At 43.4% G+C, this 23371-nt stretch overlaps 1 protein-coding gene across 5 annotated transcripts in view; it reads left to right on the top strand.

Moving 5' to 3' along the window:
- The window catches only part of cacna2d2a (calcium channel, voltage-dependent, alpha 2/delta subunit 2a), a 1072053-nt gene that overhangs the window by 857484 nt on the left and 191198 nt on the right, over window positions 1–23371 (top strand). For all 5 annotated transcript variants that reach the window (XM_063067752.1, XM_063067753.1, XM_063067751.1 and 2 more), the window contains one exon: window positions 20804–20882. In XM_063067752.1, the coding sequence (XP_062923822.1) occupies window positions 20804–20882 (79 nt within the window). The remainder of the gene's footprint in view (window positions 1–20803; window positions 20883–23371) is intronic.

Below are 23371 nucleotides of genomic sequence, written 5' to 3'. Positions count from 1 at the left end.
TGGACTGTCTAATAGTTGGGTGTGAAATGAAGCAGTGGTGAGAAAAGACTGGGAACCCTTTCATTTGTTGAAATGAGTATGTTTCAGGTTGAAGATGACAGTAGGGAGTAGGGGTAAGCTATACATTCCCTAGAGCTTGACTCTCCTACACTCAATGTGCAATGCAGTCCCAGCTACCCAGGCTCAATCACCACCTCGAATGCTGCCCATGTGGAGTTTGTCTGTTCTCCTTGTGACTGCATGGGTTTCCTCCCATAATCCAAGATGTGTTATGTCAGTTGCCTGCTGTCAATTATCCTGAGCACAGTTGAATGGGTTGATAGGGACATTCTGGTGTAAGAAACAGGAACTTGAAAGCCCAGACAAATCAGGCTTCTGTTGTCAGACTCTTGAACTAATCACCTCTTTCATGTCCCTTTCCCGGCAGTACTACCACATTCACTTACTCTTAATTCTACCTCTTCCATTATTGTCACTTTTGCAATTTTATATGCACGACTATTTTTCCACCATTCTGTTGTTTTGCAGTCATTACTATATTTATTGTTGTATTGATTATTATCGTGCACAAGGACCTCGGCCTGATACGTTGACTCTGTAGATGCTGCCTGACCCGCTAAGTTCTTCCAGCATCTTGTGTGTGTTACTCTGGATTCCAGCATCTGCAGAATAGTTTGTGTTTACCATGCATACTGTCTGTTCTGTCAACTTCACACAAACAAGGAATTTCATCGCACACTGGCAATAGACCAACCTAAATTTGAACCTGATGTGAGGGAGAATGAGCTGCAGAGAAAGAAGTGCAGATTGGGATAGATGTGGTTGCTCTAAGTGTCAGCATGGTCTTAATGGGACAAATGGACTCCTCCTGTGTCATAAGAAGTATGAGTATATAATCTTCTGGACCTAATTTCCAGCTCCCGTTATTTCCACGACTTTGAAGAACCTGTTACTTTCACCCTTGGATGCACTCAAAAACTGAGCACCTGCAATGGGCTTTCATAGATCTGAACACATTCAGTGCTCGACCATCGCTGAGAAATTCATCTGTGTTATTGGGGTAATCTTGTTCTGTGGTTACCTGCTACTTTGAATCTGAAGTTCATTCATAATTAATAATACTTTTACTTCTTAAATTATTAACATTTATAGTATTTATAAAAGGAAAAATCTCCAGAAACCAAAAATCAATTGAATATATTTGAATTAGCAGTTAAGTGAAGATGACAGATGGAATGTAATGTGGAAAAGTGTGAGACCACTTTTGATACATAATACAGAACGGTACAGTATGCATTACATGGGTGGTGTTGGTGTTCAAAGAGAGCTAGTTGTCCCTGTACACATCTCTCAAAGCTACAATACAGGTGCAGACGGTGATTCAGAAGCCAAATGGAATTTTGGCCTTTATTCCAAAAGGATTTGATTAAGAAGGTAAAGGAATCTGACCGTGTAAAGGACCTTGGTGAGATTGCACCATGAGCATTTTGTGCAGTTTTCCTGTCTTTATCCAAAATGGGATGTACAAGCCACAGAGGGAGAGCAACTTAGAGAGCGTGCCCTATAAAGTGAGGGGAATGAGCTAGGGCTTTTCTCTCTGCAGCAAAGCAGGATGAGAGGTAGAGGTGTACAAGATGATAAGAAGCATAAGTCGAATGGATAGCCAAAGACTTTTTACAAGAGTGGAAATGGCTGATACAAGGAGGGCATAATTTTAGGGTGATTGGAGGAAAGTATAGGGGGGATGTCAGAGGTAGAATTTTTTTATACAGAGAGTGGTGGGATGCATGAAATGCCCTGTCAGAGGTGAAGGTAATGGCGGATACATTACAGGCATTTAAAAACCCTTGGACGGGCACAAGGATGACAGAAAAATAGAGAGCTGCGTAGGAGGGAAGGGTTAGGTTGATCTTAGGGTAGGTTATAACGTTGGCACAACATGGTGGGACTAAGGGTGTGTACTGTACTGTATTGTTCTATGTTCTGTGTGCTAGGGTTGGCAGGATTGTATGAGGTGAGATCATGAGACTTGTACTCTCCAAATTTTAGAAGAATGCGAGGTGACCACATTGAAACTTACAAAATGTTTACAGGCCCCAACAAGCTGAGGAGTCTAGAACCAAGGGTCACGGTCTCAGAATAAAGGGAAGGATGTTCAGGACTGAAACTGAAAACCAACGATCTGCACCCAGAGTAAACAGAATGGAACTGCAACCACCGGATGTCATTGGGATATGGTTATCGATTCAGAAAACAGGCCCTTTATCCTGCCACGTCCATGCTGACTACTGTATTTATCTATAGCTATGGTCTATTTATGTCTGTCACCTTCTTTGCCCGAGCAATTCAAGAGCCTGACTGGTCGCTTCTTCGATGTTGTGAGGGTATCTGTCAAGCACCCACACAGGCAGGCATTGCAGATTCCAAACACCCTTTGTGTACAAACAAATTCCACCTCAAACCCATTATAAAGCTCTCGTCCTTTAGCAACTGTTTTCCTTACCAGAAGGAAAAAGATTCATCATATCTACCTTACCTTTCCCCTCATAATTTCAGATCCACAGAATCACAAAAAGCAAACCCAGCCTATCAAATCTTCAGAATGGTGACCAGAACTGCACACATTACTCCGTAACATTTGTTCTTCTCGATTCTACACCACAGCTGATGAAGACAGGTATGTCATGTGCCTTCTTCACCATCCTATCGACCTGTGATGCCATATTCAGGGATTTATGGACTTGTACCCCAAAGTCCCTGTTTTCAACAACACTCCCTTGGGTCCTACTGTGTTTTTCTTTAATTATTTGACTTCACTTTACACCTTTCAGAATTGAGCTCCATCTCCCATTTCTCCATTCAACTTTCTATCTGATCTATATCTGCTGTGGTCATAGACAGCCCTTCTCGCTGTCCACACCACCAACAACTTTTGTGTCATCCACAAACATACTAATCACAACTGCTACATTCTCACATTCTCATCCAATCCATTTGTGAATACCGCAAATTATCCATACTTAATTTCTTGAATAAAGGAATCAAAGAGGCTATCCTCCAGCTACTTCCTATCTCACCTATGACTGGCGAAGATGGAAAAATCTCCATTTTGGCCCCAGCAATCTTCTCCAATGTCCAGAGCAGACTGGGATACTTCCCATCTGGCCTTGGGGATTTATTCCATTTTGAGTTAGTTTGTTGGGTCCAGGTTTCATTCTGTTCGGTCTGGGTTCAGTTGTATTGGGATTGGGTGCAGTTCCATTGGGTCCTTGTACTGTACATGTGTTATGTAGATAGAAATAAAATACAATAACTTTGTCCTTTGTATCCTGAATACTTTCTGACCTTGATTCCTGTGTATGGGGTGACTGCACTGGCAAGTAGAGCCAAACAACACAGAAAAAGGCCATTCAGCCCACCTAGTCCATGCTGTCCTTCATTTACTAATCTGATTTTCCAGCTCTGATAAGATGTCAAGTTCAATTACTGGGTGTGAAAGTTATGCAGCATCTCAGAGAGCTGTTGTTGGCACACATCGTTCTCATTGCTTTTATAGCACATTGTGGCATGCACTCAGTTCATAGACTGTTTAAGCCATTGCTTATTAGTACAAAATTGTCACTCTAAAGCAATATTGCCTCTAATTTGTAATGTCCAACGTGCACAACAATCTTGTGTTGTGCAATTTTTTGCACCATGACAACAGGTGTGCACTGAATTTTATATAGAGAGGTATTCATTTTAACAGCAAGCAAAACACTGTCAATAAGAACTTTGATCTCCTCTGCATTTGATTGTTTTCGCTGTCGTTCATCTGCAGTCTCACAAAACATACAGAGCAGGCCTATAGCAGGTATGAAGGATTTTCTCACCAGAGTTTTTTCACACCATCCATATGTGATTTGTTTGCTAAATAACGCTTTAAAAGGTCAAGTTTCCAAATATCACTCCACTCCTTTCCACTTGCAAATTCTCCAGCAACGTTTGCATTGTGACAATACACACAGGTAACACCTTTCTGTATCGTACATAAATATTTCTTGTAGCTGCATGTTCCTGACCTCATGAGCTTTCAGTGTAGCAGTTTCTACTGTTTCATTAAGCCATTCTGCTTTAAATGAATTAGCTACTCTTCTACGTTTCATACCTTTTGCTTCTTTGGAATTCGACATAGTGAATCAATAATTTCTTCAATAAAAATGGTATTAACAGCCCAGTTCTAAAATCTGTAGACAAATCAACGCAAACTCCACGTTGTCAATACCATCCGCATTAGAAACCGGAAAAGGGAATGTGATTATGTACAATTGTGAAATATACTTGACATGCTATGAGGTAGAGGGTGACAACCTTTTGTGCAGAGTTTAAATTCCTTTGTGCGCTAGTCACAAAAGAGGAATGTGTGTGCACATGCGCACAGCTTAGAGGGAATATTGCTCTAAAGATTTCTGATGTACTTGCTAAATTAAATATTCATTAAATAATAAAAGCATTAGGCAGGAACTAGGGAGAGTTAATTAGGAACAGTTGTTTTTGGGCAAGTCCACATTTGACCTGTGGACATGTTTAAAAACCACTACACAGAGAACAAGACAAGTATGTTCCAGTCAGAAGTAAGAACAAGAATGGCAAGGTAAGAGAACCTTGGATATTGAGGGAGTGATGGTTTTATTCAAGAAGAAAAAGAAAAAGTGTGTAAAGCTTAGGAAGCTGGAATCAAACAGAGTCCTTGAGGATTATAAAAAAGCCAGAAAAGAACTCAAGAGGGAAATTAGGAAAGCCAGATGGGGCCACAAAAAGTCCTTGGCAAGTAAGGTTAATAGAATCCTAAGGCAATTTACATACACATCAAGAGCAAAAGAATAACTAGGAGGAGGGTAGGACGACTGAAGGAGAAAGGAGGGAGCATTTGCTTGGATGCAGAGGATATGAGTGAGGTCCGTAATGAGTACTTTACATCAATATTTACCAAGGAGAAGGACGTGGAGGATAGGAAGATTAGAGCGGAACATATTGATATGCTAGGGTATTTCAAGGTAAAGCAGGTGGTTGTATTGAGTCTCTTAAAGGGCATTAAGACGAAAAACCCCCAGGGCCTGAGAGGATATACCCCAAGTTATTGAGGGAGGCAAGAGAAGAGATCATTGGGGCCTTGACCAATATCTTCATGTCCACACTAGCCACAGGCGAGGTCCCGGAGGACTGGCTAGTAGCTAATGTTCCATTATTCAAGAAGGAAACTAGGAATAATCCTGTGAACTATATTCTGGTGAGTCTCACATCAGTTGGAGGGTCAAATATGATGGCAGAATATAGTATTAATGATAAGACTCTTGGCAGTGTGGAGGATCAGAGGGATCTTGGGGTCCATGTCCATAGGACACTCAAAGCTGCTGCACAGGTTGACTTTGTGGTTAAGAAGGCATACAGTGCATTGGCCTTCATCAACCATGGGATTGAGTTTAAGAGCTGAGAGATAATGTTACAGCTTTATAGGACCCTGCTCAGACCCCACTTGGAGTACTGTGCTCATTTCTGGTCACCTCACTACAGAAGGATGTGGAAACTGTAGAAAGGGTGCAGAGGAGATTTACAAGGATTTTGCCTGTTTGGGGAGCATGCCCTATGAGAATAGGTTGAGTGAACTTGGCCTTTTCTCCTTGAAGCGACGGAGGATGAGAGGAGACCTGATAGAAGTGTATAAGATGATGAAAGGCATTGACCATGTGGACAGTCAGAGGCTTTCTCCCAGGGCTGAAATGGCTGCCACAAGAGGGCACAGTTTTAAGGTTTTTGGAAGTAGGTACAGAGGAGATGTCAGGGGTAAGTTTTTTATGCAGAGGGTGGTGAATGCGTGAAATGGGTTGCCAGTGATGGTGGTGAAGGTGGATATGATAGGGTCTTTTAAGAGGCTCCTGGAGCTTAGAAAAATAGAGGGCTCTGGGTAACCCTAAGTAATTTCTGAAGTAAGTACATGTTTGGCACAGCATCGTTGGCCAAAGGGCCTGCACTGGGCTGTAGGCTTTCTATGTTTTCTAAATTCACTACTCTCTGAGAAAAGCAGGATCTCCTTCTCCTGGTATATAGTTACCTGCCTTTTGTTGATAAACAGAGGAATCTGGAGATCCAAGTTCATAACTCCTCGAAAGTGGCTACACAGATTGATAGGGTGGTTCTGAAGGCATATGGCATGCTTGCCTTTATAGTCGAGGCATTGAATTCAAAACCCAGGAAGTTATGTTGCTGCTTTATAAAATTCTAGTTAGGCCACATCTGGAGTATTGGATACAGTTCTTATAGGAAGGATTCCGTGGCTTTGGAAAGGTGCAGAAGCCACAGGGAGGGTGTACAACAGGGGATGCTGGGATTGAACTTTGAACTCTGAAGCCACAAGCTGTAACAGGATCGCACTGTCCACTGCGCTACCATGGCACCCACAGACACCCTACTTTCTGTTGCACTGACTGGTTAAAGCACCGCCCTTTCCCTTCAGTTCTTTCACAGAGCCACTTTATACACACAATGAACCATGAGCTCCCTCTGCTGGTTGGCTCAGGATCGGTTCTACACACTGCTGAATAACCTGACAGAGCCTCACATTTACGCTATGACTGACGTTCATGTCTCTGGAGTGCAGCTCGAACCAATAACCTCACTCAGAAGGGAGAATGCTATTACTGAACCATGCCTGCCCCCTTGGCGACAAACTGGGAGTAAGGTGGAGTGTCAGGTCAGATCAGCCAAATACAGTTCTGCAGCACCATTATATTTAAGCCTGTTTAAACTGGCATTGATATAAGAGTCATAACTGAAATTCAGAGGAATTTTTTTCAAAATGGTCACACGCACGCACACACACACACACACACACACACACACACACCCTACTTGATTTTCAGAGTGGTTTGTGATCAATTGATTTTCAGAAAATTCCAGTTTGATGTTGTGTAAATTAGTTCAGGTTTTCTCTCAGTTAAACCCAATTTAGTAACTGAACTTGAGGTCTCTGATTGAATTGGTAGTCTCAATTCGTAGTCTGTAATTAAACTTAATTTTACCTAGTTCAACCCAATTTCCTCTGATTAAATGTAATGCTCTTTGATTCCAAACATTCTGATTTATTCTTTGGCCTAGATTTGACCTGGGTGCAGCAAGCAATTAAGAAAGCAAACAATAAATTGGCCTTTGTTGACAGAGAATTTGAACTCAAGAGATGAGAAATAATGTGCACAGGTCTAATCACCCCATAAGACCATAAGAAATAAGAGCAGAATTAGGCCATTCAGCCCATCGAGTCTGCTTCACCATTCCATCATGGCCAATCCCAAATCCCACTCAACCCCATACACCTGCCTTCTCGCCATAAAACTTTGATGCCCTGCCCGATCAGGAAACAATCAATTTTCACTTTAAATATGCCCATGGACTTGACCTCCACAGCCGTCTGTGGCACATCATTCCACAGATCCACTACACTCTGGCTAAAACAAATTCCTCCTTACCTCTGCTCTAAAGGGTTGCCCCTCAATTTTGAGGCTGTGCCCTCTAGTTCCAGACACCCCCACCACAGGAAACATCCTCTCCACATCCACCTTATCCAGTCCTTTCAACATTCAGTAGCTTTCAGTGAGATCCCCACGCATTCTTCTAAGCTCCAGTGAGAACAGGACAAAAGCTGCTCATATGTTAACCCTTTCATTCCCAGAATCATCCTCAAAAACCTTCTCTGGACTCTCCCCAATGACAACACTTCTTTTCTGAGATATGAGGCCCAAAACTATAAAGTGCGGTCTGACCAGTGTCTTATAAAGCCTCAACACTGTCACCGTGTTTTTATATTCTAATCCCCTTGAAATAAATGTCGACATTGCATGTGCCTTCTTTACCACAAACTCAACCTGTAAATTAACCTTCTGGGAGTCTTGCACGAGGACTCCTCAGTCCCTCTGCACCCCTGATGTTTGAACCTTCTCCCCAGTTAGATATAAGTCTGCACTATTGTTCCTTTTACCAAAATTCATTATCATACATTTCCTAACACGGTATTCCATCTGCTATATTTTTTGCCCATTCTTCCAATTTGCCTAAGTGTTTCTGCAATTGCATTGCTTCCTACGCAATACCTACCCCTCCACCTATCTTTGTATCATCTGCAGACTTTGCCAAAAAGCCAGAAAATTCCATGATCCAAATCATTGACAAACAATGTGAAAAGTAGCAGTCCCAATACTGACCGCTGAGGAACACCACCAGTCACTGGCATCTAACTAGAAAATGTTCCCTTTATTCCCACTTGCTGCCTCTTGCTTGTCAGCCATTCCTCTATCCATGCCAGTATCTTTCCTGTAACACCACAGGATTTTATCTTGTTAAGCAGCCTCATGTGTGGCACCTTATCAAATGCCTTCTGAAAATCCAAGTAAGTGACATCCACTGCATCTCCTTTGTCCTCCCTGCTTGTTACTTCCTCGAAGAACTCTTAATAACTTGTCAGGCAAGATTTGCCTTTACAGATACTATGCTGACTTTGACTTATTTTAACATTAGTCTCCAAGTACCTCAAAACCTCATCCTTAATAATAGACTCCAATACTTTTCCAACCACTGGGGTCAGGCTTACTGGCCTATAATTTTATTTTGCCTTCCTTAAAGAGTGGAGTGAAGTTTGCAATCTTCCAGTCCTCTGGGACCATGCCAGAATCAAGTGATCTCTCTCAGGGCTCTGGGATGTAATCCATCTGCTCCAGGTAACAAAGTTATTATAAATAATGCTTCAGGGTATTTGAAGGCACATGAAAACATAGGCCAAAGTAAGCATGGTTTCTTCAAAGAGAAATCTTGCCTGACAAATCATGTTGGAATTCTTTGAGGAAATAGCAGCCAGGATATACAAAGGTGAATCAGGGAATGTTGTTTACTTGGATTTTCAGAAAGCTTTTGACAAGGTGTCACTCATGAGATTGTTTATTAAGATAAAAGTCCATGATATTACAGGAAAGATACTAGCATGGATAGAAGACTGGCTGACTGGCAAGAGGTAAAGAGTGGGAATAAAGGTTGACAGTGTTGTTAAGAAGGCATATGGTGTGTTGGCCTTCATCAACTGTGCGACTGAGTTCAACAGCTGTGAGGTAATGTTGCAGCTATGTAAGACCTTCATCAGGTGTGCTGTGTTCAGTTCTGATCAGTTCAGTACAGAGGATGGATAGATACTATAGAAAGAGAACAGAGGAGATTTACAAGGATGTTGCCTGGATTGGAGAGACTTGGAGCGACGGAGGATGGGAGGAGACTTTATAGAGGTGTATAAGATGATGAGAAGCATTGATCGTGTGGATAGTCAGAGGCTTTTTCCCAGAGCTGAAATGGCTAACACAAGAGGGCACAGTTTTAAGGTGCTTGGAAGTAGGTACAGAAGGAATGTCAGGGGTAAATTTTTCACACAGAGAGTGGTGAGTGCGTGGAATGTACTGCTGGCGACGGTGGTGGAGGTGGATACAATAGGCTCTTTTAAGAGACTCTTAGATAGGTACGTGGAGCTTAGAAAAATAGAGGCCTATGCAGTAAGGAAATTCTAGGCAATTTCCAGAGTAGGTTACATGGTTGGTACAACATTGTGGACTGAAGACCTGTAATGTGCTGTAGATTTCTATGTTCTCTGTTCTAAAGGAGGCCTTTCTGGTTGGCTGCTGGTGACTGGTTGTGCGCTGCAGTGGTCTGTGTTGGGACCACTTCTTTTCACGTTGTATGTCAATGATTTGGCTGCAGGAATTGATGGCTTTGTGGCCAAGTTTGCAAACAATACAAAGATAGGTGGAAGAGCAGGTAGCGTTGATGAAGCAGGGAGTCTCTAGAAGGACTTAGACAGATAAGGAGAATGGGCAAAGAAGTGGCAGATGGAATATTTTACTTATTATTTATTGAAATGCAGTGGGGAATTGGTCTTCAGGGTCTTCGAGCCACATTGCCCAGCAATCCCCCGATTTGATCCTAGCCTAATTATGGGACAATTTTCAATTAACCTACCAACTGGTTCATTTTTGGACTGTGGGAGGAAACTGGAGCACCCAGAGGAAACCCACGCAGTCACGGGGAGAATGTGCAAACTCTTTACAGGCAGTGGCAGGAATTGAACCTGGGTCGCCCATAGTGTAAAGCATTGTGCTAACCACTGCACTACCATGCCGCATCATATAGTAAAGGAAAGTTGCATGGTCATGCACTTTGGTAGAAGAAATAAAGGTGTAGACTATTTTATAAATAAGGAGTTATTCAGAGATCTTGGATGCAGAGGGACTTGGGATTACTCGTGAAGGATTCCCTAAAGATTAACTCCTCATAGGTTGAATCGATAGTAAAGAAGACGGATGAAGTGTTCGCATTCATCTTGAGAGGATTAGACTATCAAAGCAAGGATGTAATGCTGAAGCTTTATAAGGCATTAGTCAGACCACATTAGGAGTATTGTCTTGGGCCCCTTATTTAAGAAAGAATGTGCTCATATTGGAGAAAATCCAGAGGAGGTTTACAAAAAAGAGCCTGAGAATGATGGGTTAACATACTGTATGAAGAGCATTTGATTGCTTTGGGCCTGTACTCGCTGGAGTTTAGAAGAGTGAGGAGGGAATATTGAAACCTATGTAATTTTGAAAGAAACAAGGGAGAATCTGCAGATGCTGGCAGTCCAAGCAATACACACAAAATGCTGAAGGAACTCAGCAGACCGGGTAGCATTTATGGAAAAGAGTGTAGTCAATGTTTCGGGCTGAAACCCTCCAGCATATTGAAAAGCCTAGACAGAGTGGGCATAGAGAGGAAACACAAAATACTCTGCAGATGCTGGGGTCAAAGCAACACTCACAACACGCTGGAGGAACTCAGCAGGTCGGGCAGCATCCGTGGAAACAATCAATGTTTCGGGCCGGAAGGGTTCCAGCCTGAAACGTTGACTGATCGTTTCCACAGATGCTGCCGGACCTGCTGAGTTCCTCCAGCGTGTTGTGAGTGTGGGTGTAGAGAGGATATTTCCTGTAGTAGGGGACCAGAGGGCCTCAGAATATAAGGACTTCGGTTTCAAATAGAGATGAGGAGAAATTTCTTTAGCCAGAGGGTGGTGCATCTGTGGAATTCATTGCCACGATGGCAGTGGAGGCCAAGTGATTGGATATACTTAAAGCGGAGGTTGATAGATTTTTGATTAGTAAGGGTGTCAAAGGTTATGGGGAGAAAGGAGAAGAATGGGGTTGAGAGGGATAACAAAACAACCATGTTGAAATGGTGGAGCAGACTGAATAGGCCAGATGGCCAGATTCTGCTCCTATGTCTTATGGTCTTTGTTCCTCTCCATTGACGTTGCCTGATCTGCTGAGTGCCTCCTGCATTTTTTGTGTTATTCTGGATTTCCATCGTCTCCAGAATCTCTTTGTGTCTATGATTTCTAGAGTTTAGAACAACGAGAGGTGAAGATTTTAAAACCGCTTCGATGGTTATGGAGATTGACGGGACAGATGCAAGCATGATATTTCTCTTGGTCCTGGTGTCCTGATGTGAGTCACAGTCTCACACCAAGGGCTAAGCCACTTCAGGACTGAGTTAGGAGGAAATTCTTTACCCAATAATTGGTGAATCTTTTGGAATTCCTGGCCAGAAGAACCATGAAGCCTCAGTAGCTCTGTGTATTTGAGAGAGAGGTTGACAATTTTTTTTTATCCTAAGGGCATAGAGTTTGGATGTGCTTTGACATAGTTTCCCTCTAAACCAGCAATTGATTGGTTTAAGGGAATAAAACCCTGCCCGGTTACCATCAGCATACAGCCTGTAGCACCAAAGGCTTAGGGTTCTGAAAGAGATAGCGGTACAGATTATGGAGGCATTAGTAATTATCTTTCAAAAATGATTGTACTCTGGCATGGTGCCAGAGGACTGAAAAGTTGTAAATTTCACCCCACTCTTTAAGAAATGAGGATGGTGGAAGAAAGGAAGTTATAAACCAGTTAGCCTGACCTCAATGATTGGGAAGATGTTGGAGTCAATTGCTAAGGATGAGATTATGAAGTACTTGGTGACACAGGACAAGAGAGGACAAAGTCAGCGTGGTTTCCTTAAGGGAAAATCCTGCCTGATGAACCTGTTGAAATTCTTTGAAGTGATTACAAGTAGGATAGATAAATGGGATGCAGTGAATGTTGCATATTTGGACTTTCAAAAGGTCTTTGACAAGGTGCCATACATGAGGCTGCTTACCAAGTTAAGAGCTCATAGTATTACAGGAAAGTTGCTGACGTGGTTAGAGCATTGGCTAATTGGTCGGAGACAGTGAGTGGGAATAAAAGGATCCTTTTCTGGTTGGTTGCCAGTGACTACTAATGGTGTTCTGCAGGGGTCGTTGTTGGGACCGCTTCTTTTTATGCTGTATATCAATGAATTTCGATGATGGAATAGATGTCTTTGTTGCCAAGTTTGCAGATGATACGAAGATGAGTGGAGTGGCAGGTAGTGTTGAGGAAACTGATAGGCTGCAGAAGGACTTAGACAGATTAGGAGAATGGGCAAGAAGGTGGTAAATGAAGTACAATCTTGGAAAATGCATCGTCATGAACTTTGGTAGAAGAAATAAATATGCAGACTATTTTCTAAACAGGGAAAAAAATCCAAAAATCTGAGGTACAAAAGAACTTGGGAGTCCTTGCACTGAACACCGTGAAGGTTAACTTGCAGGAGTAGTCAGTGGTGAGGAGGGCAAATGCAATGCGAGCATTCATTTGAAGAAGTCTAGAATACGAGAGTTGGGATGTGATGCTGAGGCTTTCTAAGGCACTGGTGAGGCCTCACCTTGAGTATTGTGAACAGTTTTTGGCCCCTCATCTAAGAAAAGATGTGCTGGCATTGGAGAGGGTCCAGAGGAGGTTCACAAGGATAATTACAGGAATGAAAGGTTTATCATACGAGGAACGTTTGATGGCTCTGGGTTTGTACTCGCTAGAATTCAGAGGGATGATGGGGGAGCTCATTGAAACGTTTTGAATATTGAAAGGCCTAGACAGAGTAGATGTGGAAAGGATGTTTCCCATAGTAGGGGAGTCTATGACAAGAAGGCACAGCTTCATGATAGAGGGACATCCATTTAAAACAGAAATGCTGAGAAATTTCTTTAGGCAGAGGGTAGGGAGTTTTCGGAATTTATTACCACAGGAAGTTGTGGGGGCCAGGTCATTGGGTGTATCTAAGGCAGAGCTGGATAGGTTCTTGATTGGACGTGGCATCAAAAGTTATGGAGAGAAGGCTGGGGAATGGGGTTGAGGAGGGGAAAAACAGATCAACCATGATTGGATGGTGGAGCAGACTCGATGGGCCAAATGGCCTAAATCTGCTCCTATGTCTTATGGTCCTATGGTTTTAAGTAGTGGATATGGCCAAGTTCTTCACAGGTAAAGCCCTCTCCACCCTTGAGTACATCCACATGAAATGCTGTTGCAGGAAAACAGGGACTACCACCACCAAGGATATGCTCTCTTCTTGTACTGCCATCAGGACGAAGGTACTCACACCACCAGGCTCAGGGACTGTTTTTACCTTCAACCCTTAGGCTCGGGAACCAAAGAGGATAACTCCATCATTTGAAACATTCCCACCACCTACGGGCTCACTGCCAAGTACCCTTCATCATCTCATGTTCTTGATATTTACTGCCTATTTATTTATTATTATTATTCTTTCTTTCTTTTTGTATTTGCACCGTTTGCTGTCTTTTGTACACTGGTTGAATGCCCAAGTTGGTGCGGTTTTTCATTGATCCTATTATGGTTATTATTCTATGGTTTATTATGCCCGCAATAAAATGAATCTCAAACTCGGTGTCACTATAAGTTTGGCTCAGCAGGCTTCGGTGAGAACAGACAGAGGCCAGGGTAGGTTCCGGTAAGTTTTTTGTTCAGATTGTTTAGTGCAGTGAGAATGCCAGGCAGGATGTTGGAATGCTCCTCTTGCAGGATGTGGGAGGTCAGGGAGCCCTCCGGTGTCCCTGACAACGACACCTGCAAGAAGTGCATCCAGCTGCAGCTCCTAACAAACCACGTTAGGGAACTGGAGCAGGAGCTGGATGACCTGCAGATCATTCGGGAGAATGAGGCGATTATAGATAGTAGCTACAGGGAGGTAGTTACACCAAAGGAGCAGAGGACAGGAAATTGGGTCACTGTCAGGCGAGGGAAGAGGAAAGGGCAGGCAGAGCAGGGTTCCCCTGTGGCCATTTCCCTCAACAACAAGTATACCGCATTGGATACTGTTGGGGGGGATGACTTACCTGGGACAAACTGCGGCAGCCGGATCTCTGGCACTGAGTCTGGCTCTGCAGTGCAGAAGGGAGGGTGGAAAAAGAGGAAAGTGGTAGTGATAGGGGACTCGATAGTTAGAGGTGCAGATAGGAGGTTCTGTGGTCATGACAAAGAATCCAGGATGGTTTGTTGCCTCCCGGGTGCCAGGGTCAAGGATGTCTCTGATCGCTTGCATGACATTCTGAAGTGGGAGGGTGATCAGCCAGATGTTGTGGTGCACATCGGTACCAATGACATAGCAAGGAAGAGTGAGGAGGTCCTGGAGAGTGAGTATAGAGAGCTTGGTAGGAAGTTGAAAAGCAGGACCTCAAGAGTGGTAATCTCAGGATTGCTACCTGTGCTACGTGCCAGTGAGGGTAGGAATAGGATGCTCTGGAGGATGAACAAGTGGCTGAGGAACTGGTGTAGGGGGCAGGGTGTCAGATTTCAGGATCATTGGGACCTCTTCTGGGGCAGGTGGGACCTGTACAAGAGAGACGGGTTACACTTGAACAACAGGGGGACCAATATCCTTTCAGGGAGGTTTGTTGGTGCTATTGGGGAGGCTTTAAACTAGATTTGCAGGGGGATGGGAACCAGAATGCCAGAGCTGACAGTGTGGCTGGGGTGAAAATAAATGATGTTAAAAGTTCAAGCAAATCCACTAATAGAAAGGTTGTGAGTGGTGGTAAAAATCTTCTGAGCTGTATATATTTCAATGCTAGGAGTATTGCGGGGAAGGCGGATGAGTTGAGGGCGTGGATTGACACGTGGAAATATGACGTTATAGCAATTAGTGAAACTTGGCTACAGGAGGGGCAGGACTGGCAGCTTAATATTCCAGGGTTCCGATGTTTCAGATGTGATCGACGCAGAGGAATGAAAGGTGGGGGAGTAGCATTGCTTGTTAGGGAAAATATTACAGCAGTGCTCAGGCAGGACAGATTAGAGGGCTTGTCTACTGAGTCGTTATGGGTGGAGCTGAGAAACAGGAAAGGTATGGCCACATTAGTGGGATTGTATTACAGACCACCCAATAGTCAATGAAAATTGGGAGAGCAAATCTGCAGAGAGATAGCAGGCAACTGCAGGAAACATAAAGTTGTGGTGGTAGGGGATTTTAATTTTCCATATATTGACTGGGACTCCCATACTGTTAGGGGTCTAGATGGTTTAGAATTTGTAAAATGTGTTCAGGAAAGTTTTCTAAATCAATATATAGAGGGATCAACTAGAGGGGATGCAATATTGGATCTCCTGTTAGGAAACGAGTTAGGACAAGTGACGGAAGTCCGTGTAGGGGAGCACTTTGGTTCCAGTGATCATAACACCATTAGTTTCAACTTGATCATGGACAAGGATAGATTTCGTCCTAGGGTTGAGGTTCTAAACTGGAAGAAGGCCAAATTTGAAGAAATGAGAAAGGATCTAAAAAGCGTGGATTGGGACAAGTTGTTCTCTGGCAAAGATGTGATCGGTAGGTGGGAAGCCTTCAAAGGAGAAATTTTGAGAGTGCAGAGTTTGTATGTTCCTGTCAGGATTAAAGGCAAAGTGAATAGGAATAAGGAACCTTGATTCTCAAGGGATATTGCAACTCTGATAAAGAAGAAGAGGGAGTTGTATGACATGTATATAGAAACATAGAAACATAGAAAATAGGTGCAGGAGTAGGCCATTCGGCCCTTCGAGCCTGCACCGCCATTTATTATGATCATGGCTGATCATCCAACTCAGAACCCGCCCCAGCCTTCCCTCCATACCCCCTGACCCCCGTAGCCACAAGGGCCATATCTAACTCCCTCTTAAATATAGCCAATGAACTGGCCTCAACAGTTTCCTGTGGCAGAGAATTCCACAGACTCACCACTCTCTGTGTGAAGAAGTTTTTCCTAATCTCGGTCCTAAAAGGCTTCCCCTCTATCCTCAAACGGTGGCCCCTCGTTCTGGACTTCCCCAACATCGGGAACAATCCTCCTGCATCTAGCCTGTCCAATCCCTTTAGGATCTTATACATTTCAATCAGATCCCCCCTCAATCTTCTAAATTCCAACGAGTACAAGCCCAGTTCATCCAGTCTTTCTTCATATGAAAGTCCTGCCATCCCAGGAATCAATCTGGTGAACCTTCTTTGTACTCCCTCTATGGCAAAGATGTCTTTCCTCAGATTAGGGGACCAAAACTGCACACAATACTCCAGGTGTGGTCTCACCAAGGCCTTGTACAACTGTAGTAGTACCTCCCTGCTCCTGTACTCGAATCCTCTCGCTATAAATGCCAGCATACCATTCGCCTTTTTCACCGCCTGCTGTACCTGCATGCCCACTTTCAATGACTGGTGTATAATGACACCCAGGTCTCGTTGCAACTCCCCTTTTCCTAATCGGCCACCATTCAGATAATAATCTGTTTTCCTATTTTTGCCACCAAAGTGGATAACTTCACATTTATCCACATTAAATTGCATCTGCCATGAATTTGCCCACTCACCCAACCTATCCAAGTCACCCTGCATCCTCTTAGCATCGTCCTCACAACTAACACTGCCACCCAGCTTCGTGTCATCCGCAAACTTGGAGATGCTGCATTTAATTCCCTCATCCAAGTCATTAATATATATTGTAAACAACTGGGGTCCCAGCACTGAGCCTTGCGGTACCCCACTAGTCACCGCCTGCCATTCTGAAAAGGTCCCGTTTATTCCCACTCTTTGCTTCCTGTCTGCTAACCAATTCTCCACCCACACCAATACCTTACCCCCAATACAGTGTGCTTTAAGTTTGCACACTAATCTCCTGTGTGGGACCTTGTCAAAAGCCTTTTGAAAATCCAAATATACCACATCCACTGGTTCTCCCCTATCCACTCTACTAGTTACATCCTCAAAAAATTCTATGAGATTCGTCAGACATGATTTTCCTTTCACAAATCCATGCTGATTTTGTCCGATCATTTCACTGCTTTCCAAATGTGCTGTTATCACATCCTTGAAAACCGACTCCAGCAGTTTCCCCACCACCGACGTTAGGCTAACCGGTCTATAATTCCCCGGTTTCTCTCTCCCTCCTTTTTTAAAAAGTGGGGTTACATTAGCCACCCTCCAATCCTCAGGAACTAGCCCAGAATCTAACGAGTTTTGAAAAATTATCACTAATGCATCCACTATTTCTTGGGCTACTTCCTTAAGCACTCTAGGATGCAGACCATCTGGCCCTGGGGATTTATCTGCCTTCAATCCCTTCAATTTACCTAACACCACTTCCCTACTAACATGTATTTCGCTCAGTTCCTCCATCTCACTGGACCCTCTGTCCCTTACTATTTCTGGAAGATTATTTATGTCCTCCTTAGTGAAGACAGAACCAAAGTAATATTCAATTGGTCTGCCATGTCCTTGCTCCCCATAATCAATTCACCTGTTTCTGTCTGCAGGGGACCTACATTTGTCTTTACCAGTCTTTTCCTTTTTACATATCTTTAAAAGCTTTTACAGTCCGTTTTTATATTCCCTGCCAGTGTTCTCTCATAATCTTTTTTCCCCTTCCTAATTAAGCCCTTTGTCCTCCTCTGCTGAACTCTGAATTTCTCCCAGTCCTCAGGTGAGCCACTTTCTCTGGCTAATTTGTATGCTACTTCTTTGGAATTGATACTATCCCTAATTTCTCTTGTCAGCCACGGGTGCACTACCTTCCTTGATTTATTCTTTTGCCAAACTGGGATGAACAATTGTTGTAATTCATCCATGCAACTTTTAAATGCTTGCCATTGCATATCCACCGTCAATCCTTTGTGTCATTTGCCAGTCTATCTTAGCTAATTCACGTCTCATACCTTCAAAGTTACCCCTCTTTAAGTTCAGAACCTTTGTTTCTGAATTAACTATGTCACTCTCCATCTTAATGAAGAATTCCACCATATTATGGTCACTCTTACCCAAGGGGCCTCTCACGACAAGATCGCTAATTAACCCTTCCTCATTGCTCAAAACCCAGTCCAGAATAGCCTGCTCTCTAGTTGGTTCCTCGACATGTTGGTTCAAAAAACCATCCCGCATACATTCCAAGAAATCCTCTTCCTCAGCACCTTTACCAATTTGGTTCACCCAGTCTACATGTAGATTGAAGTCACCCATTGTAACTGCTGTTCCTTTATTGCACACATTTCTAATTTCCTGTTTAATACCATTTCCAACCTCACTACTACTGTTAGGTGGCCTGTACACAACTCCCACCAGCATCTTCTGCCCCTTAGTGTTACGCAGCTCTACCCATATCGATTCCACATCTTCCCGGCTTATGTCCTTCCTTTCTATTGCGTTAATCTCTTCTTTAACCAGCAATGCCACCCCACCTCCCCTTCCTTCATGTCTATCCTTCCTGAAAATACTTAAGAAAGAAATCAGGTGGGCTAAAAGAAGACATGAGGTTGCTTTGGCAGTCAAAGTGAAGGATAATCCATAGAGCTTTTACAGGTATATTAAGAGCAAAAGGATTGTAAGGGATAAAATTGGTCCTCTTGAGGATCAGAGTGGTCGGCTATGTGCGGAACCAAAGGAAATGGGGGAGATCTTAAATAGGTTTTTGCGTCTGTATTTACTAAGGAAACTGGCATGAAGTCTATGGAATTAAGGGAAACAAGTAGTGAGATCATGGAAACTGTACAGATTGAAAAGGAGGAGGTGCTTGCTGTCTTGAGGAAAATTAAAGTGGATAAATCTCCGGGGCCTGACAGGGTGTTCCCTTGGACCTTGAAGGAGACCGGTGTTGAAATTGCAGGGGCCCTGGCAGAAATATTTAAAATGTCGCTGTCTACAGATGAGGTGCTGGAGGATTGGAGAGAGGCTCATGTTGTTCCATTGTTTAAAAAAGGATCGAAAAGTAATCCGGGAAATTATAGGCCAGTAAGTTTAATGTCAGTAGTAGGTAAGTTATTGGAGGGAGTACTAAGGGACAGAATCTACAAGCATTTGGATAGACAGGGACTTATTAGGGAGGGACAACATGGCTTTGTGTGTGGTAGGTCATGTTTGACCAATCTATTGGAGTTTTTCGAGGAGGTTACCAGGAAAGTTGATGAAGGGAAGGCAGTGGATATTGTCTACATGGACTTCCGTAAGGCCTTTGACAAGGTCCCGCATGGGAGGTTAGTTAAGAAAATTCAGTCACTAGGGACACATGGAGAGGTGGTAAATTGGATTAGACATTGGCTCAATGGAAGAAGCCAAAGAGTGGTAGTAGAGAATTGCTTCTCCAAGTGGAGGCCTGTGACTAGTGGTGTGCCACAGGGATCAGTGCTGGGTCCATTGTTATTTGTCATCTATATCAATGATCTGGATGATAATGTGGTAAATTGGATCAGCAAATTTGCTGATGATACAAAGATTGAAGGTGTAGTAGACAGTGAGGAAGGTTTTCAGAGCCTGCAGAGGGACTTGGACCAGCTGAAAAAATGGGCTGAAAAATGGCAGATGGAGCTTAATACAGACAAGTGTGAGGTATTGCACGTTGGAAGGACAAACCAAGGTAGAATACAGGGTTAATGGTAAGGCACTGAGGAGTGCAGTAGAACAGAGGGATCTGGGAATACAGATACAAAATTCCCTAAAAGTGGCGTCACAGGTAGATAGGGTCGTAAAGAGAGCTTTTGGTACATTGGCCTTTATTAATCAAAGTATTGAGTATAAGAGCTGGAATGTTATGATGAGGTTGTATAAGGCATTGGTGAGGCCGAATCTGTATTGTGTTCAGTTTTGGTCACCAAATTACAGGAAGGATATAAATAAGGTTGAAAGAGTGCAGAGAAGGTTTACAAGGATGTTACCGGGACTTGAGAAACTCAGTTACAGAGAAAGGTTGAATGGGTTAGGCCTTTATTCCCTGGAGCGTAGAAGAATGAGGGGAGATTTGATAGAGGTATATAAAATTACGATGGGTGTAGATAGGGTGAATGCAAGCAGGCTTTTTCCACTGAGGCAAGGAGAGAAAAAAACCAGAGGACATGGGTTAAGGGTGAGGGGGGAAAAGTTTAAAGGGAACATTAGGGGGGGCTTCACACAGAGAGTGGTGGGAGTATGGAATGAGCTGCCAGAGGAGGTGGTAAATGCGGGTTCTTTTTTAACATTTAAGAATAAATTGGATAGATACATGGATGGGAGGTGTATGGAGGGATATGGTCCGTGTGCAGGTCAGTGGGACTTAGGCAGAAAATGGTTCGGCACAGCCAAGAAGGGCCAAAAGGCCTGTTTCTGTGCTGTAGTTTTTCTATGGTTTCTATATATGGTGACATGTATGTACTTTGATAAGAAACTTCAGAGAGCAAATGTTGTGTTGGTCTTCACTGTGAGAGGAATTTGAATACAAGAATGAAGCCATTTCACCGTAAGTATGTAAGGCCATGGCGAGGCTGTACATCTAATGTGATATATCATTTTGCTCTCCTGTCTCATTCACTCCATAGCTCCATTTTCAAGGTACACTTTCTCTCTTTGGTCACAGGTACGTGTCTTTACCTTCTCAGTTGGACAGCACAACTATGATGTCACGCCTCTGCAGTGGATGGCCTGCACAAATAAAGGTTTGTAATAGCATGGCTGCATGACTGCATGGTAGTGCAAATGCATGGCAGTATGGTAGCACAGCTGCACGGTAGCAAGACTGCGTGGTTGTCACAGAGTCCGTCCTTCACTCTAGGATACTGGAAATTATTAATAGTTCAATCCATCAGACAAGGTATGTTAGATCAGGGACACAACCAGAATCAGGTTTATTATCACTGACATATATCATGAAATTTGTTTTATGCAGCAGCAGTAAAATGCAATACATAAAAATTACTAAAATTACAGTAAGAAATATATACAGGTGTCCCCCGCTTTTCAAACGTTCGCTTTACAAAACCTCACTGTTATGAGAAAAAAACAGTGAGGTTTCGCTTTCAGAAGGTGTTTTCACTGTTACGAAAAAAAATCAGCGCGCGATAAAAGGCAGCGCGCGCCCCGAGCGGCCACTCTCCCCCGGATTCGGAACGGCATTGCTTAAACACGTGCCTGTGAGCAGTCATTTGCAAGATGAGTTCTAAGGTATCGGAAGAGCCTGAAAGAGCTCGTAAGGGTGTTACACTTGGCGTAAAACTAGACATAATTAAGGATTTGATCATGGTGAACGAAGTAAGGACGTCGTGAGTTTGGCTTGTGGAAGCTGACGAACATGATGTTGAAGAGGTTTTGGTATCCCATGACCAAGAACTGATAGATGAAGAGCTTAATCAATTGGAAGAAAAAAGGATAACAATCGAAACCGAATGAGTAATGATAAAGTACGACTTTAATTTTGAAAGGGTACGTCGGTTTAGGGGATATTTGCAAGATGGTTTGAGTCGTTACAAAGAACTGTATGATAGAAAAATGCGCGAGGCTCAGCAGTCAAGCAAGCCTTCCACATAAGCCACAGCAGACGACGAACCTCGACCTTCGACATTGAGGCGAGCAGTCATAGGGGAAGATGAGCTGCCTGCTCTAATGGAAACAGACGATGAGATGACACCCCAGTGTCCCACCACCCCAACCCCCAGGCCACAGACAGATACCAATTCGCGGAGAATGCAACGGTAGCCGGGAGGCACACAGCACATCTTTAAGAAAAAAGCCAAAATAAACATGCTAATTAATTAGGTGCCGTCCAACACGTAATTGTCGGCCCAGATCAGAGATGACGCAATCGAAAATTGGCACTGATCTGGGCCGACAATTACGTGTCGGGCGGCACCTAATTAATTAGCTTGTTTATTTATGCTTTTTTCTTAAATGTGTGCTGTGTGCCTCCCGGCTACCGCTGCATTCCTACATGCTTCGCGGCAATGTATCACTCGGCGGCCTGGAGGGTGGGGGCCACTGCACCACCCAACCTGCTACGACTCAGTCTAACACACCATCATCAGTGTGCTCAGCGCTGTCTTCCCAATTCCAGTAAGTGATACTGCACTGTACATACATTATTTCTACTTTATATTGGCTGTGTATTTTTACGTGTTATTTGGTATGATTTGGCAGCTTCATAGCTTAAAGTTTACTGGAGAGAGTGTTTTTGCCAACAGCGCTTGCGTGAGATTTTCGGTACAGGGAACAGTGCGGCAATGATTGTGGAAAAGTATTTCTACTTTATATAGGCTGTGTATTTATCATATCATTCCTGCTTTTACTATACGTTACTGTTATTTTAGGTTTTATGTGTTATTTGGCATGATTTGGTAGGTAATTTTTGGGTCTGCGAATGCTCACAAAATTTTCCCATATAAATAAATGGTAATTGCTTCTTCGCCTTATGACATTTCGGCTTACGAACCGTTTCATAGGAACGCTGTACCTTCGGATGGTGGGGGAAACCTGTCTATCAAATAAATAGTGATGATGGGTTCATGGACTGTTCAGAAATCTGATGGTAGAGGGAAAGAAGCTGATCCTAAAACATTGAGTGTGTGCTTTCAGGTTCCTATCCATCCTCCCTGATGGCAGCAATGAGAAGAGGGCACGTCCTGGGTGATGGGGGTCCTAATTGATGGATGCTGTCTTTTTTGAGGCATCACCTTTTGAAGTTGTCCTCGATGATGGGAAGGCTCATGCCCATATGGAGCTGTGAAGGACGCAGTGTGTGACAGCAGGGACAAGAACATGTATTGTAAGAGATGGACATAGTGTATTAGTCCATAGAGAAACACTTTGTGTTCATCAGTAACAGACACAATGAGCGAGGCGAGGGATAAACACAAAGTGTTGGACAGTGACAGAGTGCGTTAGACCAGTAACAGACATGGTGTGTTAGACCAGAAACAGACATGGTGTGTTAGACCAGTAACAGACATGGTGTGTTAGACCAGAAACATACATGGTGTGTTAGACCAGAAACATACATGGTGTGTTAGACCAGGAACAGACACGATGTGTTAGACCAGTAACAGACACGGTGTGTTAGACCAGTGACAGACACGATGTGTTAGACCAGGGACAGACACAGTGTGTTAGACCAGGGACAGAGACGGTGTGTTAGACCAGGGACAGACAAGGTGTG

Source organism: Mobula hypostoma, chromosome 15 (genome assembly GCF_963921235.1).
Source record: "Mobula hypostoma chromosome 15, sMobHyp1.1, whole genome shotgun sequence".
Classification (NCBI taxonomy): Eukaryota; Metazoa; Chordata; class Chondrichthyes; order Myliobatiformes; family Myliobatidae; genus Mobula; species Mobula hypostoma.
This window is presented reverse-complemented; position numbering and strand designations above follow the sequence as displayed.